The sequence below is a fragment of the Callospermophilus lateralis genome, chromosome 17 (assembly GCF_048772815.1).
Source record: "Callospermophilus lateralis isolate mCalLat2 chromosome 17, mCalLat2.hap1, whole genome shotgun sequence".
Taxonomy (NCBI): Eukaryota; Metazoa; Chordata; class Mammalia; order Rodentia; family Sciuridae; genus Callospermophilus; species Callospermophilus lateralis.
In genome coordinates, this window is record NC_135321.1 from 55,977,366 (window position 1) to 55,992,319 (window position 14,954).

General features: G+C 38.4%; 1 protein-coding gene across 5 annotated transcripts in view; it reads left to right on the plus strand.

Annotated features, from left to right (window-relative positions):
* Ptprm (protein tyrosine phosphatase receptor type M) overlaps positions 1-10,294 on the plus strand; it is an 825,932-nt gene extending 815,638 nt beyond the window's left edge. For all 5 annotated transcript variants that reach the window (XM_076837052.2, XM_076837055.2, XM_076837053.2 and 2 more), the window contains one exon: positions 9,566-10,294. In XM_076837052.2, the coding sequence (XP_076693167.1) occupies positions 9,566-9,619 (54 nt within the window). In that variant the 3' untranslated portion in view covers positions 9,620-10,294. The remainder of the gene's footprint in view (positions 1-9,565) is intronic.
* Positions 10,295-14,954: the final 4,660 nt, after the last annotated feature.

Below are 14,954 nucleotides of genomic sequence, written 5' to 3' on the forward strand. Positions count from 1 at the left end.
GCTGTATAATCCAGGAAAGCTGTGCTCAAGATAAATGAATTCAGTGATCCAAGATGGCAGAATAGAGATGGTCTTCACTCACTTCCACCTCCTCCAAGAAGTACCAAAGTAACAAGTACATAGCTGAAAATTGAGATGAATAACTATAGAATAAGTCCAGAAAAGAGCAAGAAAGAAAGTGGAACCATGGAAGACTCAGAAACCTGGAACAATAGCATAGAAAGACAAAAAAAAATATAGCCCTAGCATCTGCCACCCCGACTCAGCACCTGGGCTACCCATTTGTAGGGGGAAGGGTAAAACAGAGAACTCCAGAAAACTATTAGCATTAATGCTGGCAATCCTAACTACTGGAAAATTCCATAGTCCTTACAGGCTAGTAGCCCATTAAGTAACCTAAAACCTGTACAGTAGCCCTGCTCTAGCAAGGAATCTCACGTCATCTCCCAGTAAACACCCATGGTGCTATTGCTAGAAAACATCGTGAGAACTGAGCTATTATCTGAGTTTGTACCATTATAGGGGTCAGAAGCCCCTTCATATTTCCATCTCTAGGATTCACAGACATTATGCCGTACAGGCTTCGAGGGTAGCTGCCTAGCAGAGTGACACAACCCAAGCCTGCTGAGTGTCCTGCTCTGTAAGGGACAAGCATTACAACACAGAGGAGAATGGAGGGCAACGCCCCGAAGAACCAGGAGATTAGGGTGCTTGCACTCTGAGACCTAAGGGTTGGCCAGCCACATGTGAATTTCCACCAGTGCATCCTGGAAGCAGGTACCCATGTGGTTCCCACCACCCCCTCCCCTGTGCTGCACTCAGACTCCCATTACTCACAAAGCAGGGAGAGAATGCTGAGTTTCTGCTGCTGCTCGTCCCTCTGGCATGCTGAGGGGGCCTTGAGTAGCTCTGTGGCTCCAGGTGTTGCTCCACCCCAGGACATTCACTACATCTAGAGGAGACAGGTGGAAGAAAATCCCTAACTCCAGCCATCTCTATACCCCAGGATGTATAAGACCAAAGAGGGCTAAGGAGAACCTGCCTCCTGCCACAGTCTTGCTCCTGAATATACATGGCCAATGTTCCCACCAACCCACACACCACACACTGCTGTGAGGACTGGGTGTGAGCACCAGAGGGGGCTACTGCTTCCACTATTGCCTCTCCCTGTGCAGCCTCCGAACTCTCTACTGACTGGTTAAAGAACAAGTACTTCAGGTCCCTCAACCACTATGAGTGCTGCCAGGGGCCCTTGTTAAAAGCAGAAATGAAACTCACAGTGCCCAAGCAAATCCCCATGGCTTGTTAGGTATCACCATTGCCATTTAGAAATAGCCATACAGTGAGCACCCCACACCCATTGCTGTCAGCACCACACTCTTGTGTGTCCTACAGAGACAGTGAATCTCTCTGACTCTGCCACAGTAGGCACTATGCCCAAAGTCATTAATCACAGCCAGAGAAGCTATAGAAAGACTGCACAGTGGTGACCAACACTGCATAACAAATGAAAATCCATCTTCAAGAGCATTGACTAAGATAACCATCTCAAAAATGGTATAGATCCCTGATCCACTGGCACATCTCAATGTAGCAGCATTAGAAATGGGGTGGGGGGGCGGTAATAATGTTTCAAAAAGATAATAACTTTCTAGCAACAGGTCCCAAAGAAATCAAAATAGATAAAATGCCTGATAAAGAATTTAAAAGAATGATCAGAAAAACCTGAGTAAGATCCAAGAGAATACACATAGTCAAATGAAATTTGGAGAACATGAATGAGAAATTCAGTGAGAGATTTTCAAAAATAATCAAACAAATCTTGCAAATAAAAAGCTCAATAACTCAAAAAAGCAAAAGTCTCAACAATGTACTAGATCAAGTGGAAGGGTGAAGAGAGCATTTGAGAACAATGGGACACCATTAAACAAACAGGAATACCTGAAGGCAAGGAGAATAAAGCTAATGGAATAGAAAACAGCTTCAATGAAATAATAGTAGAAAACTTCCTTAATCATGGCAAAAAAAAATAGACATCCATGTATAGGAACCTTATAAAACCTCCAAAGAGACATGACCCAAAAAGTTCTTCACCAGAGCACATTATAAAACCTGCAAGAGAAAATTACCCAGTCTCATTTAAAGGTATCCCCATAGACTAACACATTTCTCAGTAAAAATGGTACAGGCTAGTGGGAAATAAAATGATGTATTCTGAGTCCTGAAGCAAAAGCTGCTAACCAAGAATACCATAATCAGCAAAGCTGTACTTCAGAAATGAAGAAGAAGTAAGGCTTTCCAAGAGAAGCAAAAGAGAAATTTATAACAACCAGAATAGGCTTACAAAAGATGCTTAAGAGACTCCTACACCCCAAAGTGAAAGATAGATATCTACCATCATGAAAGCAGGTGAAAGCTTTAATCTATTACAAGAGCAGCCACACAAGAGACAACTAGAAAAGAAACAAACACCATTGATACAGTAAACCAACACACAATATAGATGAACAAGAGAAGAAGGAAGAATTTCAAAACAATAGAACAAAATAAAAGTGATAGGAATAATTTCTCACCTATCAAATACAGCCTTGAATATAATCAGAATATACTCTCCAGTTAAAAGATACAGACTAGCTGAATGGATTAAAAAAAAAAAAAAAAAAAAAAAACTTCCTTCTAGAAACTCACTTCACCAGTAAAGACACACACAGACTGAAAAGGAGGATGCTATTTCAAACAAATGGAAACCTAAAGCAAACCAGAGTGCCTATACTTATATCTCACAAAATACACCTGATAACAAAAACTGTAAGAGGAGACAGAGAAGGTCAGTATATAAATTGTCAAGGGATCAATTCAAGAAGAATCGAATCATGAATTTACATAAACTTAATGTCAGAGCAAAACAAATGCTATTAGACATAAAGGGAGAGAGGGGCTCTAGTATAATAAAAGTGAGGGAGACTTCAACTCTACACTGTTACCAATGGACACATCATCCAGGGGAGAAAAAAAACAACAAAGGATCATCAGAGTTAAACTATACTCACAGATAAAAATGGATGTTTACAGCACATTCTATCCAACATTTACAAAACACACAAGTTTGTGTGTGTATGTGTATGTTTCTTTTTTTTTTTTAATTTGGTGGGGGTGATTACTAGGTACTTACACCAGGGGCAGTTTACAACTGAGCTATATCTCCAGCCCTCTTTATTTATTCATTCATTCATTTATTTTGAGACAAGTTCTCAGTAAGTTGCTAAAGGCCTCAACTGACTTGCTGAGGCTGGCCTTGAATATGTGATCCTCCTGCCTCAGCTTCCCAAGCTGCTAAGATTATAGACACCATGCCTAAGCAAAATACATATTCTTTTTACCAATGCTTGGAACTGTCTCCAGAATAGAACTATTTGTTAGACCACAAAACAAGTCTTAATGAATTAAAAAAATTTGAAATCATATCTATTTTATAGCAATGGAATAAAACTAGAAATAAACAACATAATAAATTTTATAAATTATTCAAATGAATTGATACAACATACTTTTCAGAGAATCTCTGAAGAGACTCAAAGGGAAATTTTTAAATATTTCAAAGACAATGAAAATAGAAACACAATATGCCAAGCTATGGGCTACAGCAAAAGCAGCATTAAGAAGTATATTTCTAGCAATAAGTGCCTACCCATAAAAAAGGAAAAAGTTTCAAATAACAGCATAATAATAAATATCAAGGATATTTCGAATCAACCAATCCAAAAATTTAGTAAAAGAAAATAAATAAAAAAGAACAGATCAGAAATAAACCAAATAATACAAAAGGTCAGAGTTGTTCTTTGAAAACAGACCTAGACTCAGTGAGAAAAACAGGCAGAACTGAATAAAATTAGAAATAAAAATGGAGATATTTCAGCAGAAATTACAAAAATATAAAGGATCATTAGGAATTATGATAAAAATGGACAGATTTCTAGATTATCTTCAAAAACTGAACCATGAGGATATTAAAAAAACTGAATAAACAAATAATCATTAGTGGGATTGAAATCAGTAATACAAAGTCTACCAACATCGAAATCCCAGGACAAGATTGCTTCACTTCTGAATTTTACCACTTTTGAAGAACTACTACCAATTCACCCAAACTATTCCTAAGCATTGAAAGGTGAAGGAACCCTTCCTCACTCATTCTATGAGGCCAACACTGTCCTGTTTCCAAAACTAGACAAGGACAGAAGAACACAACTATAGACCAGTATCCTAGATGAACACAGATGAGAATATTCTCAACAGAATACTAGCTAATCAAATTCAATAGCACATAAAAAGAACATTCATCATGATCAAGTCGGTTTCCTTCCAGAAATACAAGGATGGTTCAACACATGCAAATAAATAAATGTAATACATCCCATCAACAGAATGAAGGATTTCAAATATGTAATTATCTCAAAAGATGCAGAAAAAAACATTTGATAAAATTCAGCATCCACCCATGATAAGAAAACCTTCCAACAAATTAGGTGTAGAAGAAATATAACTCAACAATAAAGGCTGTATATGGTAAACCCATACCCAACATCATATTGAAAGGGGAAAAGCTGAAAACATTTCCTCTAAGATCAGGAACAAGACAAAGCTATCAATTCTCACTGTTCTTATTTAATATAATATTAGAAGTCGTATCCAGAATAATAGGCAAAGAAAGCATGGAAATGGAATGGGAGGAAGTCAAACTATCCTTGCTTACAGATGATAAGATTCTATCTATAGAAAGACCAAAAGCTCAACAAAAGACAGTTAAAGGTGATTTTTAAGTCAGCAAAGTAGCAGAATGCAAAATCAACATACAAAAGCAGTCGCTTTTCTACTCACCAATAACCAATTTGTTGAAAATGAAATAATGAAAGTATTCCCATTCACAACAGCTACAAAAAATAAAAAAAAAATACCTATGAATAAACTTAACCAAGGAAGTGAAAGATCTCTACAATGAACCTTACAAAACACTGGTGAAAGAAATTAAATACATGAAATAGGTCAAAGGGTCTCCAATATTCATGGATAGGAAGAATTAATATTGTTAAAATTCCCATGTTATCCAAAGTAACCTACAGATTCAGTGCAATTCCCTCAAAAGATCATTATATTTTTCATAGAACCAGACAAAACAATTGTGATAGACAAATGAAGCCCAGAAGACCCTGAATATCCACAGCGGTTTTGAACAAAAATAACAAGATTGGAGACACCAAAACACCTGATTTCAAGACATAGTACAGAGCCACAAAACAGCATGGTATTGACATAGAAACAGAGACCACTGAAACACAATAAATATGCCAGAAATAAACCTACCATCTCCAGCCAACTGGTTTCTCAACAAAGGCACCAATAACATACACTGAAGGAAGGACAGCCTCTTTAATAAATGATGTTGGGAAATGATACCAACGTTAGAAAACAATCTTGACCGCTATCTCTCACCCTGTACAAAAATCAACTCAAGATGGATCAAAGACCTCAGTGGAAGACCTGAAACTCTGCAACTACTAGAAGACAACATAGGAGAAACCTTCAGAACACTGGAAACGGCAATGATTTCCTGGATCAGAAAGCACGGGAAATAAAAGCAAAAGTTGACCTATGTGATTTTGTCACACTAAAAAGCACAGCAAAAGAAATAATTTACAGAATGAGAAGTAATATTTGCCAACTATTGATCTGACAGAGGACTTGTTGTGGTTTAGATGTGAGGTGTCCCCCAAAAGCTCATGTGTGAGACGATGTAAGAGGGTTTAGAGGGGAAGAGCCTTAACCTAATAAGTACATGAATTTGCTGTGGACTGGAGGAGAAGGGTAGTTGGGGGGTATGCTTTTGGAATATGTATTTTGTTCTTTTTGAGAAGAGCTCTCATTCTCTGCTTCCTGGTGGCCATGTCCTGAGCCGTTTTCCTCCACTGCACCCTTCCACCATCATGTTCTGCCTTGCCTTGGGCTCAGAGCAATGGAGTCAGCTGTCTATGTACTGAGACCACTGAAATCATGAGCCCCAAATAAACTTTTCTTCCTCTGATTGTTCTTGTCAGATCTTTTGGTGATGACAGGAAAATAGCTGACTAAAACAGGGCTAATATCTAAAATAACAAGAAAACTTTAAAAACTTAATCAAAAAAGTTACCCCATTAAAATGGACAGATGATCTGAAGAGTTACTTCTTTAAAGAATGACCAATAAGTATATGAAAATATATATCAATGGCCATCAGGGAAATACAAATCAAAACTACAATGATAGACAGTCTCACCCCAGTTAGAATAGCCATTATCAAAAATAATAAAATTTTTAAAAGCTGGCAAGAATGTATAGAAAAAGAACTCTGGTACACCACTGATGGGAATATAAATTAATATAGCCATTATGGACAATATGGGAATTCCTCATAAAACTAAAAACAAATCTACCATATGGTCCAGCTATCCCACTTCTCAGTATACATCCAAAGTAAATTAAATTGACAATGAAATTTACACCTGAACTCCTGTTTATTGTGGTACTATCCACAATAGCCAAGATACAGATTTAGTCTAGGTCCTCATCAACAGATGAATGGACAAAGAAAATGTGGTATATATACACTATAGCATACTATTCAGCATAAAGAATGGATTCTTGTCAGTAGATAAAACAATAAACCCACCTTCTACAGAATACTGGACAAAACTGTAGGACCTTATGTTACAGGTACCAAGCCAGGCATTGACAGATATGTACCACCTGTTCTCATATATGGAAGCTAAAAAATGTCAGCATGAAAGTAGACTAGAGATTACTAGAGATTGGGAAGGGTAGGAGAAGGGTAGGGGATATTGAAATTGGATTTGTGTATTACACACTATATACCTGTAATGGAAAGAGCATACTGAACCACATTAATATGTACAAGATGTGTTAATTATTTTATTTATTCATTTAAGATATATGTGAAATGACAGTAGAGTGTATTTTGACATATTATATATACATGGGGTATGACTTATTCTAATTAGAATCCCATTCTTGGGGTTATACATGACATGGAGTTACAAATATGTATATAGTAAGTTACATGACTTACTATATACATATTTGTATATAGTTACCTCTGCTGCAATCTACTGTCTTTCCTATTCCAATCCCCCCTCCCTTCATTCCCTTTTGTCTGATCCTATAAACTTCTATTCTCCCCCCTGCCACCCCTTATTGTGTGTTAGCATCTAACATTCAGCCTTTGATTTGGGGGGGGGTTGGCTTATTTCACTTTGCATGATAGTCTCAGTTTTAATCATTTACCCACAAATGCTATAATTTCATTCTTCTTTTTGGCTGATTCATATTCCACTGGGTATATATACCACATTTTCTTTATCCATTCATCTGTTGAAGGGTACTTAGGTTGGTTCCAGAGCTTAGCTATTAATGAATTCAGCTGCTATAAACATTGATATGGCTGCATCACTGTAGTATGCTGATTTTAAGTCCTTTGGGTATACACCAAGGAATGGGATAACTAGGTCAAATTGGTTGTTCCATTCCAAATTTTCTGAAGAATCTCCATACTGCTTTCCAGAGTGGTTGCACCAATTTGCAGTCCCACCAGCAGTGTATGAGTGTACCTTTTCCCCCACATCCTTGCCAATATATGTTGTTACTTGTGTTCTTGATAATTGCCGTTCTGACTAGAATGAGATGGAATCTCAGTGTAGTTTTAATTTACTTTCTCTAATTGCTAGGAATGTTGAACACTTTTTTCATATATTTCTTCTGTGAACTGCCTGTTCAGTTCATCCCATTTAACTATTGATTTATTTGTTTGGGGGGTTGTAAAGTTTGCTGTGAAGCAGCTTTTTTATTGATTCTTGATTTTACTTCTTGTGCTTTAGGAGTCTTGTTTGAGTAAGTCTGTTCCTAAGCCAACAAGATGAGAGAGTTGGGCCTACATTTTCCTACTACTAGGTCTAATGCCTAGGTCCTTGATCTACTTTGAGTTGAGTTTTGTGAGAGATAGGGGTTAAATTCAATATGTGTTAATTTTTAAAACAAAAAAAAAATGATACTGTGCTTCCAGAGAATTTCAGACATTCCCCTTGTATATATGAATTCCTCCTTTTCCTATACCTGGGTTGCCTGCTTTATTCCAATTAGAACGGCATGTAATTTATCATCCAAACTGGGACACTTGAGACTGTAAGAAGATGCTCATAGTAATCATACCAGGACAAGAGGGAGACGACAGGACTATTTGGAGCAAACCAAGGCGTTCCCTTCTTCTCCAGGGAATATGCTGTCTACCCTATCCCACTATCCTCCCCAAGAAGGCCTACACTGTGCCCTAAGTGCACCTGTGGTCACTGGGTTACCTGCCTCATCCTTACTGCATTGTGGGCTTCCCAAGAGCAGAGGCTAGGTCAAGGGGCATGGTATTGCAGAGGTGGTTAGTAAATTCTCATGAAATCGAGGAAATCCTTCTGACTGATCTCTAAACTGGGCCATGACCTAAGCTTCATTTTGAGGTTTGTAAGGGTCAGTGGTTGTATGCAGTGGTGAGATTCACTGTGGTGTATTCATATATGCCCATCCATAAGAATTTAATTGAAAAATAAATACAAATAACTATGGGTAAATGGCAGAAAGATCAAGGGAACAGGAGGTAGGGAAAGGGAAGGGGAAGGAGAGGAACTAGAATCCTAATTAGAATAAGATATATTCCACAATTGTATAATTATATCAAAATTGATTCAACTGCATGTATAAATCAAAAGAACCAATAAAATAAAACTGAAAAAATGAGCCAGCAGTGAAGCCTTTCTTCAAGCCTCATGGTCTCTTCTTCTACCTCTTGATTTTCCTTTACAAAGCTCAGGATTTTGATGTGTAGGTAGACATGTGTGAGTGCAAATATGCAATCATCCCTTTGTATTCAGGGGACATTTGTTGTAAGACCTCCTCTGGATACCAAAACGCTCAGATGTTCAAGTCATATGTAAAATCCTGTAGCATCTGCATATAACCAAAGTACACCCTCCCATGTTCTTTGAACATCTCTGGATTCCTTTCACTACCCAATACAATGTAAATGCTATATAAATAGTTGTTCTATTATCTTGTTTAGGGAATAATGACAAGAAAAAGCTTACAGGCTCAGTATACAATTTTTTTCGAATATATTTGATCTGTGGTTGGTTGAATGCAAGCATGTGGAACCCATGGACAGGAACAGCTGACTGCATGCATCTTTCAGTAGTCCTGGACTTTCCAGAATTCTGATGAGGATAGATATCAGAATAATATAAATAAACATATATATATATATATATATATATATATATATATATATATTTAATATATTTAATAAGGCTTTGCAGGGGAGCAGCTACAAACAGTTAATGTATTATTTGTGGTTCAGAACCATGACCCTCTGATTCTAATTCAAACCCTTATCAGTTTGATTTCTTCCAATTTCCTTGATAGAAGCAGAGCTTAGGTGTTACAGAGCTGACATTGTCCCCCTTCTGTTTTCCAGGATCAGTACAAGTTCTGCTACGAGGTGGCCCTGGAATACTTGAATTCTGGCTGATGGCGGAAACAGCTCTGCCAACAAACCCGTTCCTACCACAAAGCCAAGATGTTCATGGTGTTTGTGTAGATGAGATGAAGACTTCTCAATATGCTTATTTTGCTTTGCATAATTGGCTCTTTTTAAGAGCCCAAGAAAGTGTTTATGAAACTGCTTGCACTGCCCAATTCCCAGTGATGCTGCTGCCTGACAGAAACACACAGCCTACAGTCTTCGGATACTGTACACCTCGTCACCGGCTTGTTAGAGCGGCGTAGACATCCGGTCGATTGAAGAGCACAATTATATTCTTATGAAGGAATTTGTACCTTTGGGGTATATTTTTTGTGGCCCGTGATCCTCTGTCATTGTATGTTTTTGTTCTGTGGAGAATGCTCCCTGGCATTATGATAATATATTATTTTAGTTAATATTTGTATTTTAACATGTCACATAATACAAGCTTATGTAGCTTTCCAGGACTAACAGATCAATGTGTAATGAACAAAGAGATGTTCTATGAGTTGTTGTTTCTATCAGATTTGTATCGTTTCCAAGGGAAAAGCTTGGGGAGGACTCACTTCAAAAATGCAACATGGTCAGATTCACAGATCCAAAGCTTTTCCATTTGTTTATATTGTAAATATTTTTGATTTCATCAAATTATTTATTCATTAAAAGAAATTTTTTTGTGAAGCACAGTGGGTGACAATCATTTTTATTAAGCCCTGGAAATGACTTACTGTATGATGTTACCTTATGTGAATTCTCAACTCAATAAATGATGACCCGTAACCAGGCGTGGTGTATTCCTGGTGTCCCAGTGACGGGCAGTGGAGGCCACACCCGTCACACAGGACCACTAGGGGAGTAATTGCACCTGGGACCTTGTCTTAGTCCACTTTGTGCTTCTATAACAAAATACCACAGACCGGGTGATACATAAAGTAACTTATTTCTCAAATTGCTAGAGGCTGGGAGGTCTAAGACTGAGGGGTAGCACGTGGTGAGGTCATCATGCTGCCTTATAAAATGGATGAAGAGCAGGTGAGCATACAAGAGACAGAGCAGGAGCAAGAAAAAGCTGAGAACACTTTCATAAAAGGCCATACAACAACTTATCTACTCCCTCAATCATGGCCTTAGTCCAATAGAGGTATCTTTTAAAGGTTCTGCCTCCTGACACCATCATAGTGGTGATTGTAAATGTCAATATGAATTTTTTCGGGGATATCCAAATTATTGCAGTCCTATTTGACTAGCGCAGGTAGGACTGCGGTTTTAGAGAAAGAACTTTTGTCAGTAAAAGCTCTAAGTCCATCATGGTAGCCTACCCAGTGCTCAGGAAATATGCTGTGGGGCTCACTGTGGGGCATGGATTCTGACCTAGCTGGGCAGGCTGAACAAAGTGCCAGGGCAGGGACTTTTGGGCTGGGCCGACCACTTTTTTCACTTCACCTCACTCAATGGAGGATGATATATCCTTTTCACTCCTTATTCAAATCTCAAAATATCCAGAATAATTTTTAAAGGGTTATAAGATCAGATGTTTCAGAATGAAACATCATGGGCAAGGAACCTACTGGATGCTACCTGAGGACTTTGACCCCTAAAACAGAAGGCAAGTGTGCTGTGAATGGAAGATTTACATTTGAACTGAATTTCAGGATGTTCAATGGTGTCCAATAGCTAGCTAATGGAGACCAACCTTTATTGAACACCAATTCTCTGCCAGGCGATTTCTGATGTGGTAGCAGTTTCTTTCCATAATATAGTCCAGGTATAATTGTGAATCTCACCCAGCAGATGGAGAAACTCAGAAAATATTAATTCATTTGTCTAAAATCAAAACTAGTGGGCACCGAATGCCTCCAGAGCCCAAAGGAGGTACAGTGACAGCAGTGGCATCATCCCCGATATCCAAAGTCCATGTGTGCTTCAACAGATTGGAGACTGTGGGAAACTAGCAAACACTAGTCTCACATTGAAGACAATAATTTCCTCTACACTTAAATCTCTGGATTTTTATCCTCCTTTCACTTTTTTTATATTTTAGAAGAAATAGGAAGAGGCATTCTGTGGCTTTGTCTGATTTCCCATAAGCCTTTTCAGTATGGTTGAGTTCTGTTATTTCATGTACACAAAGTCTTTGCCCCTTGCAAACAATGGAAGCCAGCCTCTTGCCTGCTTATCCTCCTCTATTTCTCAATCCTCTTGGTTTCCATCTGTATGGTATCCTGACCCTCCTAGACACTTCATACCTATGGCTCTGTGGAAGTCAGTAACCCTGCCCTGACCCTCTGACATAGTCCTTGTATTAGTCAGGGTTCTCTAGAGGAATATATATATATATATATATATATATATATATATATATATATATATATATATATATAATTATAAAAAGGAATTATAATTATAAAAAGGGGATTTATTAGGTTGGCTTACACAACCAGAAGCAGGATAGTCCACAATGGCCTTCTGCAGGCTGGAGAGCTGGAAGAACCAGTAGCTGCACAGTCCAAGAGGCTGAAGCCCCAGAACAAGAGGGATCAACCGTGCTGCCCTAGTCCAAGACCAAAGGCTTTTGGAGAATCACTGGCAGAGTCAACCTTGGAAAACTGAAGAAGCAAGAGTGTGATATCCTCGGACCTTCGCTGCAGCAATCCAGAACCAGGTCAAGAAGAATAGAGCTTGCATCTGCTGCTGCTTCCTTATTCTTCCAATTTTTATTTCATCCAAGCCATCATCCTTTTGGTTGGTGCTGGCCAGGCTTAGGAAGGGTCTCAATTTCAGTTGGCTACCTACATGCCAGTAATTCCCAAACACACCCTCATTGACACACCAATAATCCCCTTAATCCTTACATCTCTTAATTCTTTCAAGTTAAGAAATCAAATTAACCAATGAAGTCCTCCTCATGGGCAAGTTGGTAACAGTTATTCCATGGTGTCTTTGCATGGCAGCATGACTAGGCTAAACTGCATTTCCCAGAATCCCACGGTGTATATATTTCTAGTTAGGGTTAGCCCCAGGAATCATTGGATGCAAGATGTGGAGAACAGAAGTGAAGCAGCAGCTGCATTTTTTAAAGCAGCTTTATTCGGGCTGAGGATGTGGCTCAAGCAGTAGCGCGCTCACCTGGCATGTGTGCGACCCAGGTTCGATCCTCAGCACCACATACAAACAAAGATATTGTGTCTGCCGAAAACTAAAATTGTAAATAAAATATTTTTTTTAAAAAAGTAGCTTTATTCTATTTATTTTTACCTGGTGCTGAGGATCGAACCCAGTGCTTTACACATGCGAGGCAAGTACTCTACCACTGAACCACCACCCCAGCCCAGCTGTATTGTTTTTATACCCAGAGAGCCATTGATCTGTACTCCAAGGTGAACCTGTGGGTCAGTAACAACATGCTTCAGGTCTTATCAGCACTCTCCTCAGAGGCCTTCCAGAGTCTTCTCACCAGATCCATCCCAGGCCTATGTTTTTAGGTTTTGTTAAGGCAAAATGTGTGTTAGTTATCTACTGCTAAATAGTAAGTCTCCTTGAAATTTAGATGCTTAAAACAATAAACTTTGTTATCTCATGCAGCTTCTACAGGTCTAAAACTTATGACTGATTTTAGCTAACTGACTCTGGCACAAATGTTAGGTCAGAGCTATCAAATATTCTGTCTTAGGCTATTTTCTGTTGCTAAACTGAATGCTACAAACTGAGAATGTATATAAAAATAGTCAGAGGAGCTATCTCACTCCTCGGTTTATACCAAAAGGACTTAAAAAGAGCATACTGCAGGGACACAGCCACATCAATGTTTATGGCAGCACAATTCACAATAGCTAAACTGTGAAACCAACCTACATGCCCTTCAGTAGATGAATGAATAGGGAAACATTGGTATATATACACAATGGAATATTACTCAGCATTAAAAGAGAATAAAATCATGATATTTGCAGGTAAATGGATGGAGTTGGAGAATATAATGCTAAGTGAAGCAAGCCAATCCCCAAAAACCAAAGGCCAAATATTTTCTTTGATATGATGATGCTGACTCATAATGGTGATGGGGGCGGAGCATGAGAGGAATGGAGGAACTTTAGATAGGGCAAAGGGGAGGGAGGGGAAGGAAGGGGACAAGGAGTAGGAATGATGGTGGAATGAGTTAGACATCATTTCCCTAAGTACATGTATGAAGACACAAATGATGTGAAAATACTTTGAGTACAATCAGTGACTTGAAAATTGCACGCTATGTGTGTAATAGGAAATGAATTGCATTCTGCCATCATGTATAACAAATTAGAATAAATAAATAATTTAATAAAAAACAAAATAAAATGGATAACGTAGGTTCTCAGATATTTTGTAATCTGAATGATACCACTGTACAGATCTGGGTTTTTAAATTTTAATTGTAGAACAGACTTAGATTTACAGAACATTTGCAAATATGGTTGAATGTTGCCATATACCCAGACCCAGTTTCTCGGATTATTAATATCTTAAGTCATTATGATACATTTGTTACAATTAATGAAGCAATATTATTATTAAAGAAAAGTCAATATTTTAAAAAAATGGGCTGGGAATATAGTTCAGTTGTAGACCACTTGCCTAGCATGCATGAAACCCTCAGTTTAATCCCTATCACCAATAAGAAGAGAAAGAGATAACAAGAAACATGAAGACCCTAAGGTAAGTCATAATCAAATTGCTTAAAACCAATGATAAAGAGAAAAGTGTATGAGCTGAAACATTATGTGCAGAAATCAGTATTACAACAGGCTTCTTTTGAGACATATTGTAAGCTAGAAGATAGAACAAAGTTTATTCAGCTCCTGGTTCTGCCAAGGACAAGACCTTTCTTGAAAATCCTGACCTGGTGTAGGCATCACACAGCAGGCATCATCTGAGAGCTTGACTCAGGCTGAGAGATTCATTTCTAAGGTAGCTCATTCACACATCCAGCAAGTTGGCACTTGCTGTTTGCAGAAGATCTCAGTTTCTCTCCATGGAGGCCTTTTTATAAGCTGCTTAAGTATCCTCATCCAGTGATCCCCTAAAAAAGCAAGCCAGAAGCCTCCATTTCTTTTATATCCTAGTGTGGAAGTCAAACTTTGTCACTGCCACATTATCCCAATGGCTATAAAAGTCAGCTGTATTCAGTGTGGGAAAGTACTACACAAGGGTACATAAATACCAAGAAAAGAGGATGATTGGAGAGATCTGGCAGGTTGCCTACCACCCACTGGCCAGCTTCAGACCTCCCACATCAGCTGGCACTTCAACTTCTGCAGGCTGGTTAGCAGGGCCTGAGAGAAGCCTATCCCAAAGGGCTTGGCCTGTA